Raw genomic sequence first — 11,342 nt, forward strand, 5'->3', positions numbered from 1 at the left:
TCTCTCTATATCTTTTATTCCCCATATCCCATTCCTCTGCTGACCTGTTGAGGTGTCCTCGTAAGGAGAGACAGTTACGGGTCGGCACCTTTCTTTTCTTTTCTTCTGATATAACCACAATCTCTCAGAAGGACAACACGACCGCCTCGTGCTGTCGCTTTCTGTGTCCCGCGTCGTTTCGCGAGTATACCTTTGCAAGTGGAGAACCTGAATTGCGCAAGCCTATTCATAGCCGCCTCAATGGTGCTGTGTCACGTCGCGAGGCATTGTGACATTATTTCCTAATAGCGAATGAAACTTTTCAAAATGGCACCCTCAGTTCTGCCTATAATCAAACGGGAAATCGGGAGATTGCGCGCGAAACGAGGAATCTTTCTTACAGCAGCCTCTCCCGACAATGGCATAATGAGACGGACTGCGTACTCTCATCTGAGTAAAAGCTTCACACCACGGGGGCTATTCCTATTAACCCAAAGCACGTACACTGTTGAAGCACTAATCAATAAGTCCCGTCCAGTGCGTCATAAAAACTGAATTGAACGCGATAATAAGCATGAGAACAAAGCAAGACTCGCCGCGAGCCAGGGCCAAGGCTTGATGTTTCATTTCAGACAAAGGGTGAAAAAAGTTAGCAGCTAGGCGAAATTTATAGTCTTCAGTGCTGCTCAATTTTCAGTCATTCCGACAAAAGCGAAGAGCTTGCGTGTACGTTTCCCATAGCTCTGCTGGTGAAGCGCCACACGGGCAATGCAGCTAAGCCAATTTTGACGACAACCGTCGTGAAATTATCACTTGTCAGGATTCTTCAACGTGCCAAACATTCGACGATATGACCAACAATGACTGCGTAGTCGAGCTCATACACTGTACGACATTGCGCTGTCGACCCATATCCTCTCCCCATTGGCTGCGACGAAACCCGGATTACCGTTGACGATGCAGATGTGGTCAGTGACCAAGTCAAGGTGAAGTTCAGTAACGTTGAAAGTATAGGAGAGTTGGTGATAGCTCATGTTTACTTGTGAAGCAGCGAATGGAGTCGAGGCACAAACGGAACAAAAGGAAGCAGCGGTGTCCTTTTCGTTCCTTTTGTGCCTTGTCTCCGTTCGCTGTTTCACAAGTGACTATGAAGAGTGAAGGTAAAAACACAGAGACGTTTCCGGACCCGTATGCGGGTTCCTTGATCGTTCTGACGTTTTGGAACGTGTATAGGGCTCTCGAAATGTCGCATCTGCATCCTCATCAATGCTACACCTGACCAGACGAACTTTTGTCCAGCTCCAGGCTACAGCCCAAATTATACCATCTATATTTTCAAAATTCTGTACACGGAAGCTGAATTGAAATCGCGAAAATTAACCACGTAAAAGTAATGTCATTGCCTACATTGACTCCCGACATTTGATCACGATAGTAACCATGGGTTGTAATCTTGTGTGTGAGTGTATATATGACTCCCTCACTGCTAGTTCTTTTTTAGATGCGGAGCATCTTATACTCGCGCCTTGTAGTGCGCCGTCCGCGCCGTCCGCACCGCTTCTCGAACATTCGACAGCTGACGCGCGCGCATGCGCCGTCGCGCCGTCGCCCACTCTTCCACCATCTGTGCATCCCTTCCTCCTCTACACACCGCGCGTGCTTCACTGCTCCACCATCTGTGCACCCTTCCTCCTCTACACACCGCGTTCGACATCTACAATTCTCCTGATTCTCCAGTGGACGCGCATGTGGCGTCGCGCTTCGAGAACATTCAACAGCTGACAGTGCATGCGCCGTCGTGCTGTATATATACTCAAGGTCGGCGCTCGCTCGCTCAGTTGCCGCTCGTCGGTTGGTTTGTACGGCGCGTCGACGTCCAAGGTCGCGGTGAAATGAATTCCAACGAATCCACAAACACAATGATCGACGTCCCTTCGACCAGCGCCACCCTTTCGCATACGTGTGTACGTGTTCACTCATTTAACACCCCCTCCTACAACCACGTTAACCAATTTAGCCATCAACCCAAGTAAGTCGCAATTTAACACCCCATTTCACAACCACGTTAACCAATTTAGCCATCGACCCAAGTAAGTCGCACTTTAACACCCCGTTAACCAATTATATGGTCCGCATCCTCCTCAGTGTTCCCCCGAGGGAAGCTGCGGGCAATTTTTTTTCATGGTAGCAAGCTTGAAAAAGTGCGCAGCTGGGTGGCTTTCTTCGTTTCGGTTTATTTTTCTCAGAGCTCCACTTCTTTCTCTTTTTTTTTCTCATTTAGCTATTTATTCTGTCTTTTTGACGATGTTCATTCCTGTTTTTTTCTTCCACTCTTTATCTAAAATTGTCAGGAAGGGGGAAGATGAAAGCTTGCAGTAAAAAAAAAAAATCCCGAAACAGGAGTGGTGTTCTCGAGCCAATGTTTCGAGAAGCGGACTTGTCTTCCTCAAGGCTATACGCTCAAACCTAGAACAGAACCTTGAGGAAGACAACTCTTGAGGAAGAAGAGTCCGCACCGCCCCTGTTTACCGACTTTTTCGTTTCACTCTTTACGTATTTCTTTCTCTTTCTTGCCATTCGTTCCCCCCTCTCTCTCTAATAGGCGATTCCACTTTCTCTTTCTCTCTTTATTTGATTCTCTCTCTCTACCTTTCTCTCTAACTCTGTCTTTCTTTCTATCGCGTTCGGGTAAATGTGCAGTGCTATGCTTCTTTCTGTGCAATGCTTTATTCCCCTCTCCCCTACTTTCCTTCATCCCCAACCTGACTTTCCTTTGCCACCCCCCTCAGATATTATTCTATACAAGGCTAAGGTGGGCTCTGCTTGCGTGTCTGGGTAGTCGCGCGATTACGACGTTCACCTTCAGTTCACATACGCGGGTCCGAATCCTGCCTCGCCGAGGAATCTTTTTCGCTAATAATTTCGCTATTTATCTCTCCTTCTTTTTTTCTTTCTCTTCCTCTCTCTCTTTCTCTCTGTACTAGTTCTGTCTCACATCCGAGTTATTGCATCCCGCGTTATCAGAGTTATTGCGCACGTGCTGTGGAAGTGAAGGAGAAGTTGAAGAAGCCGATGAAGAACGCTCGTGCCGGTTCGACATTACAGTTTACTGTTCGCGCTGCGCGGACTATATCAGTCGGCTGACGCAGCTCCGTATATAGTTGAAACGGAATTTCAACTTTCACCACTATGGTGGTTTATCGGCTAAGGCACTCGGCTGCTGACGCGCAAATCGCGGGATTGAATCCCGACCACGGCGACTGCTTTTTCGATAACGGCGAAAACACTGTAGGCACGTGTGCTTAGATTCAGGTGCACGTTAAAGAACCCCAGGTGGTCGAAATTTCCGGAGCCCTCCACTACGGCGTCTCTAATAATCGTATGGTAGTTTTGGTACGTTCAACCCCAACCATTATTATTATTATTATTATAAATTTCGCAGAAGTGCCACGAGTACTATGTAGCCGGTTGTAAGAAACTATTATATATGTGTTTAATATAATTAAGTGGCATGAATTCAAGCGGTGTTGTAAATTTCGTAGAACGGCATACAAGCGGAGGGAAGGCAACAAATGGCTTGAATAGATGAATAAATAAATAAATACTTTGATGCGTCTTGTAAGGCTTATCGGCGAGTGCGCAGATAGAGAAAGGGGAGAGTGATAAATAAGCACCGCGCGAGCTAGATGACATCGGACTCTGCAAAGATGCGCTCAAAGAATGCCGCGCCCCGTGAGCTTTTTCGCAACGCCGACACATTTTTTTTTGCGCCTCGCGACACATGCCTCTTGCACGTGTAGGAAGAATGACGTTTCCCCGAAGCGCTGCGCGGCAGGTGGTTGACGGCACATGGCCCCGAGCCACAGAAAGCGGCATGCTTTGAAGTCCTTTCTACAAAATATCCTCATTTTCTGTGACCACAATGAAAAGAAAAAAAAGCGAGTGATTCAAGCGAAATCTGAGGAACGCGCATGGCTCACAAGTTTCGCCGACACAATAACCCTCGCCCTCTTGAGCAAGATTTGACGCGTCCATAAGTTGTCATTAGATACGTCGCATCATTGTTAGTTTCGGCGGACCAGGCGTGGATATAAATGAAAGAGCCGCAGCACCCATTTGGTCGAAGTGGGAATCAACGCCATACACGTCATACCAGGCAGACTCAATAGAGAGCTAGCTTCGCCATATGCAGCCGACTCATCTGATCATTGCGAAGAGCGAAGAGAACTTGGCGCGACTTGGCCGATAACCATTGAAGATAACCGAGGCGGCCCGAAACCAGCTGTGGCAGATAACCTTGAGTCTCGGCGCAGGTGACGCACGCGATAATTAATTCAGAACAGCGAAATCGCCTTGGGGGCACATTGACGTTATCGAGTACGATCGCGCAGGTGTAGTCGCTGACTTGTTGTACGCACGCTAGTTTTTTTTTTTTCTAAATGTGTCAGCCCCAACTAATTCAGCTCGTTTGTTGGATGTACATTTGTTTTAATAACCTGATTTTTTGGTTCCTTCTTCTATTTCCAAAGGCGTGTGCAGTTTGCAGCGAATTGTCCGGACATGTAATTAAGACAGTCATTTAGCAGGAGCCCCAAAGGTTGCCCAAAAGTTTTGCGTCAAACAAGCATGACCACTGAAGCGACGGCCATCCAAAGCGCTGATACAATGTACCAGTACACTGTAGCACTGCAGAGCCTGCTTGACCCAAAGCGAGCACACGCAAAGGACTTTGGAAACACGAGCTTTTCGGTACCCTATTCAGAAACTATTGTATCGTTGTAATGCCTGAATTTTACATGGCTGATAAAAAATCTGTCAGATCCGACGCCCTGTAGAAATCGATCGCGAACCAGTCAACAAGGAGCTGCACACACCGCATTTTGTGTCGGCAAATGAAGGCATTCATGCATTGACATGCAGTTTACTATCGCAGTTTTCTCATGCATGAATGTATGTATAATCTGATATATAGCGTGTTATTGAAACGTATATTCTCACGCTCATGTCATTCACAACCAATTTTGGCGTATACCCAGTTTACAAATCAGCTGAAAGCCCACCATGGACGTGGTAGGCATTTCATGTCGTACATGATATGCATGTCATGATTTTCATGTTACAACCTGTCATTTACCTTCATTGTAGTCATGTCATACCAGTTTTGGAATATAAAAAGCTTAGGAAACGGCCTCGAGCGCAACATATGAGCGAGGCATGCAAGTCATGCTGTTCATGACATGTATGGCATGTTTTTTTGTTGCAGCCTGTCATTTATGTGTGTCATAGAGTCATGTCGCAAAATACCTAAAGCTAGCAAAACAGCCTCGAGCACATCATGAGCGTCGTTTGTAAACCACGCCGTTCATGACATACATATCAAGATTATCATGTTATTACCTGTCATGAAATGCTTCTCTTTTCTTACTACTTTTAATATTACAATCACTGAGGTATATTTCAATGGCCTACGATTACAAAGTATGCAGAGGGCTCTCTTAACAGCTGCACTAGAGTAGAGTTGATGACTGCGGTCCTTTTCGTCGGTTAAAAAGTAATAATAAGTAATGCTCCCTCGTAAACAAGTAGGTGAATAATTTGTCCGAAATGCCTGCTTTGAAAATGCTTGCTTTACTATTCGGGAACTGTTCCCGTGGTACTTTATTCGCAACCAATTTAGTTCTAAAATTCACTCTTCGCACACCCTAAATTATCGGCGTTCAATGCAAAAACGGATTTGTCGTGATACTATACTTCGCGGGCCTAACCATGGGCATAACGCGCGGATATTGCATCGCTACGAGGATGTGCCGCCATCTATAGTCAATAACGTCTTATGTAGGTTGTGCTGCCATCTGTGGTGTAACTTCTGTAGCTCAGCTCTGCCCACTTACTCCGACAGCCACTGCAGCCGCTGTTCGCGTTGGGTGTTCGAGTGGTTCCAGTAGTTGCACCGGAATTACTGGAACCGCAATGCCTCTTCTATTTTTTCAGTGCCCGGGCGAAGGATTAGATTCTAATGGGAAGCGGCCATTGGTGCTAGTGCGGCGTTTCGCCGCCAGGTGCCGCAACTGAAGTATGCATGCCGGCCCGTCGTCTTTCGCGCAAACAAAAAACGAATGCCGCGGCTGCATCCGAAGCTACTATACAGCTCAATTTTTGGCTGTATTCGCATTGTATAAGGTGTAATGAACACTTGGAAGCGAGAATCATCTATCACTAGTTGTTCTGGACACCAAGCTCATTTCAAAGGCACGTGTCGTTCGCATCCACTTGATCGAGGCACTCACGCGTCCTCTGCTACGCCGATACCAGATAACTCATGCCAATCGTCCGCGGAAGATCGTTTTGTCACCGTGGCGTCCGTTAGACTGAGAGTTGATTTTTTGACTAACTGAAAGTCGATTTTTGAGAGACGCCTTTGCCAGAAGCTAATATCAAAAGCTTGGGTGCCTAATGTTCCCTGATGCTTGCTACTCTGTGGCGTACCACATAATGCGCATGCCTGGCGTTCATGTACTAAATAGAACAAAATGCCACTTGACTGCTTAGAGGAATATAGGTAATCATCCGTTCCATTCGCAAAGCATTACATGAGTTGCCACCGAGAAAAAGCAAGTGTCAGAAAATGAGGAACTATGGTAGGTAATTTCGCAATTTGAGAGCTTGAACAATGAGATCATCGTGAAATAAACAAGAACTGTCCCATTTACGGCGCGATTTCTACGATCAGGGACTATGTTTTAACAGGCTTGTGAAGGTCTAAAGTCTAATGCCGACTTGAGACAAGGTGACAGGCGTGAACAATGTGGCCTGTGGTCAGTTGCTTGAACTTGTCTGTGAATGAAGCGTCCTTTTTTTTTTTTCACTTCCGTAGTTGCGCAGTAACTACTTCTAGGTTACGCTGTTCCTACATTCAGTTTTGTCTGTGTATTCGTGGACGGATTGTTGTAGCCTTAATATCCGACTGCTCAGCTCTGTTTCTTTTTTTTTTTCTGGCCTCTTAATTAGGTAGCGAGCAGAGTAGAAGCCGAATGGCTGTGTGGGCCCATGGGCTTCCATTCAGCTTCGGGGAGTAATGTTAGTGTTGCACACGGCAATGATCACGAGGCAGCGTTGCTACTGATAGACTCATTTGTCGACTGTTAGGCTGCAGCGCACTCCCGTTTAGGGATACCAATTGCCATGTGACCAAACGTGAGGGGTAGTCTTCAGCCACCACTACTTATAATCTATAAAATAGTCGCGTTGGAAATGACGTGTACATATAGAGTGTAGTACGAAGATTTACTAGGAGACCAATTGTTTTGCCTCATTACTACAAGCTCACTCCCCCAAACACCAGTGGAAGCTGCAATTTCACGGAGCTACAGCCGTGCAGTGCATTAAGGCGATTTAAATGCCTTACCAAAAGCGAGAATTGATCGCCGGCGGCGTCCGGCGTCTTCTCGAGTCGGCAGCGTGAACACGAGTGACGCAAAAAATCATCAGTACGTGAAACGTCATCATATGACGTCACATATTATACTTGCTTGTGGCGTATCGGAAGGTCACATAACTTGACGGCATCATATAACATCTTCGCTTGGTTGAAATGGGCCGATCATGGGGGTAGTGCACAACCAGCTTGGGCAGAAAGCTAGTTAGCTTATCCTTGAGGCAATGAGAAAATCATATTGGGCGCTAAAATATCCCGGAGGGAAGTAGGAAACATTCAGTGCATTGAATCGGAAGAAAACGAGGATAGTTCTTGCCTTTCAGTCGTCTAGGTGAATATATAAAGGGACCGGCAAGTTTTTTTTTTTTTTGTAACTAGTGAGAAATGAAAAAAAGTAATCTGATTTCTTTCCGTCAAATATGCAGAGTGATAAACAGCAGTACTATGTACTGATGTATGCAAATGATAAGGTTGCAATAGCTTGAGAGAGAAAATAACATGCGAATGCTATAAAACTCGAACGCATAATATCGAACCGGCAGCACGGTCTGAGAGCCCGGTGAAAAGATCACGCCGCTATGTTCGCGTTACTTTTCATTCCCCATGTACCCATGAGAGCCGGCAAGAAGCACGAATGCAAATTAACTCACATGAAAACACGAATTCGCTAGCTTCCGTATACGGGCGGCCGTCCAGCGCCAGCTTCCCGTGGATGGATGGATGGATGGATATGGCTGTACCCTTTAGATCGGGCGGTGACTAGCGCCACCAAGCCGTAATACTTAATGAACTCAAAACTATATTTATTTATTCTTTCCTTAAAAAAGTGAGTTTGAGGATTCATACTTTGCAGTGAAGAGTTTAATTTTCACTCGTGCCTTGACTTTAGCCACCAATCAGATAACCTCCTTCTAGTTAAGTCTACTTGCTTAAGGTCTATTTTGCCCTCCCGGTCCCTAAACCACAGTGCTTTGAAAAACTCTGCGCCATCATCCTCAACTATAGGGTGAAGCGCTTTACAGAACATTATCAAGTGTTCGGCAGTTTCTTCTTCCTCTCCACACGCACTGCATACTGTGTCTACCCCTTCGTATTTGACCCGACATGTCTTCGTTCGCAGTACTCCTGTCTTTGCCTCAAACAGTAGAGAACTACCCCGAGTATTATCATAGATCCTTTCCTTGGCTATTTCCTGCTTAAAAGTTCGATAGATCTCTAGTGCGGACTTCTTAATCATGCCCATTTTCCACATGTCAGTCTCCGTTTCCTTCACTTTCTTCTTAACCGATAGTTCTTTTTGGTTTGGCCACCTGCTGTTTTCTAAGTATTTATCAGTCAACTTCCTGGTTCGCTTCCTCCATTTTGTATCGACATTCTTCATGTACAAGTAGCTGAAAACCTTCCTAGCCCAACGCTCCTCCTTCATTTCTCTCAATCGCTTCTCAAATTTTATCTTGCTGCTAGCTTCCCTGCCCTCAAATCATGTCCATCCCATATCACCTTGTACTCCCTGATTTGGTGTATTCCCGTGAGCTCCTAAAGCAAGTCTACCTATTCCACGTTGCTTAATTTCTAATCTTGCTTGAACTTCTGATCTCATGCACAAGACCGCATTGCCGAACGTCAGCCCAGGAACCATGACCCCTTTCCATATTCCTCTCACAACATCATACCTATTGTAATTCCACAGTGCCCTATTTTTCATCACTGCTGCATTCCTGTTACCTTTAGTCGTCACGTATATTTCCGGTTCCCTCAGCTACTCGGTCCCATTGCTTATCCATACGCCCGGATATTTGTATTTATCTGTTATCTCTAGCGTGACCTCCTGTATTCTAAGCTCACTACCTTCGTTGTCATTGAAAATCATGACTGCTGATTTTTCCTTACGGAATCTGAAATCTAACCTATCTCCTTCATTACCGCAGATGTCCATCAATCTCTGCGAATCTTCCTTGTTGTTCGCCATGAGCACTATATCATCTGCGTACATTAATGCTGGTAGTGCCTGATCAATAAGTTTTCCTTGTTTGACTAAAGAGAGGTTGAAGCCCAGCCCACTTCCCTCTAATTTTGTCTCTAATCCTTGTAGGTACATCATGAATAATAAGGGTGATAGGGGGCACCCCTGCCTAAGCCCCCGTTTTACCTCTGCAGGCTTGGATACCTGTTTTTCCCACTTTATAACTGCCTTGTTACCTTTATAGATACCCTTTAAAAGATTAGTGACTACATGTTCCACGCCTAGGGTGTCCAGTATTCCCCACAATTCCTCTTGAACCAAGCTATCGTACGCTCCCTTGATATCCAAGAATGCTAGCTAATGGGGCCTGTGTTCCTTTTCTGCTATTTCGATGCACTGCGTCAGTGAGAACAGATTGTCTTCCAACCTCCTGTGTTTCCGAAACCCATTCTGCAGTTCCCCCAGCACCCCCTCATCTTCTATCCATGCCTGCAGTCTTTCCTTTATAATCTGCATCGCCAGTCTACTCGCGCAGCACTGCCATGCGGAAGCGGCGAGCGGAGGCGGAGTGCGTGCTCGACGGCCTGAAGAAAGCGTTCGCCCAAGCACCAAGAAAAAAAAAAAAGAACGCTGTTCTGGTAAAAGTATACCGCTGTACTTGCAGCATGCTCAGATGTTCTCTGGAATCTTTACTGTGGACTGTCGGCGTGCTTGTGGTGCCACATTTACGCCTTGTCAGTCAGCGAAATAGTAGTTGTGAACGCCGAATCTACCCACACAAACCTGGAAGCCATGCTCAGCGACAACTCCGGCCTGAATCAATCTTCAGCATGTTATTTGCGCTATCACCGAGAAGTGTTCGAGTGCGTGCATCAGATCTGCGTCCGACTTATTTGTGCGTTCTGCTATGCTCACTGCCTCTGAAGGCACCATCGACGAGTGCAATAAATATATATCTACTCGGGGCCGAAAATTTTTGGAAAAGATGCGCGCCGCACGCTGCAAAATCAACGCGCTTGCTACCCGGGCTCGTTTGTCCAGAACCGCTCGACAGTCCAGACACATTCCTTCTCGCGTGTTCACCGCGACACGCTGTTTGCGATGGCAGTAGACCTAAAACACTTTACTTTGTATGTGACCGAGTCGGCGCCCGATTACAGTGGCCGGCAGCTGTACGAGGCGCTTGCGGAGAGAGGTATCAGTGTAACAGGATATAAAGATGGGCTAGTTGGTAATCGGAAAGAACACACACAAGAAGAAAAGAGGAGGCACACAGCACGCTCGTGCTGTGCGCCTCTTCTTTGTTTCTTGTGTGTGTTCTTCCCGCGCTCCCAGTTCGCTGAACAATTAGGCCCCCTGCAGTGCGATGACGTTGATAGTCGATGCCGCAGTTGGCTGTGTTTTGGAAAGAGTGGACGCGGTCCTGCTGGGAGCAGAGAGCGTAGTTGAAAGTGGCGATATCATCAACAAAATTGGCACCTACACGATGGCCATGTGTGCTAAGGAAAAGAGCATCACCATTTACGTGCTCACTGAGAGCATAATTTTTTTTATTTCGCAGTTATTACTAGAGCACGCTTTTCCGAAATCTCAAAGCGGCAATCAGTTTTTTGCCTGAAGGACATCGATTCTCCCTTCTCCCATTTGACTTCACTGCCTAACTACTCCACGATTAGAAAAAGTTAATTATTTTAACTTTTGATCTGCCTGCCACTATATATATATATATATATATATATATATATATATATATATATATATATATATATATATATATATATATATATATATATATATATATATATATATATATATATATATATATACTCGTAAGATGAGCGTGCGCTCGAGGTGTACTTACGACCCAAATTTTTATGTACAGGAGCTTTATGTGCTACTGCCATGTTGTCTTCTAAACCGGGCTACGGCTGCTTCACTTGTGCAATCCTTTTGCTTGGGACTTTC

At 45.8% G+C, this 11,342-nt stretch overlaps 1 protein-coding gene across 1 annotated transcript; it reads left to right on the forward strand.

Moving 5' to 3' along the window:
• Positions 1-4,605: 4,605 nt before the first annotated feature.
• On the forward strand, positions 4,606-11,026 carry LOC142775035 (uncharacterized). The gene is made up of 3 exons (XM_075876349.1): positions 4,606-4,728; positions 10,207-10,316; positions 10,740-11,026. The coding sequence occupies exons 1-3, from the start codon at positions 4,606-4,608 to the stop codon at positions 10,993-10,995; spliced, it is 489 nt and encodes a 162-aa protein (XP_075732464.1). The 3' UTR covers positions 10,996-11,026.
• Positions 11,027-11,342: the final 316 nt, after the last annotated feature.

Source organism: Rhipicephalus microplus, chromosome X (genome assembly GCF_043290135.1).
Source record: "Rhipicephalus microplus isolate Deutch F79 chromosome X, USDA_Rmic, whole genome shotgun sequence".
Taxonomy (NCBI): domain Eukaryota; kingdom Metazoa; phylum Arthropoda; class Arachnida; order Ixodida; family Ixodidae; genus Rhipicephalus; species Rhipicephalus microplus.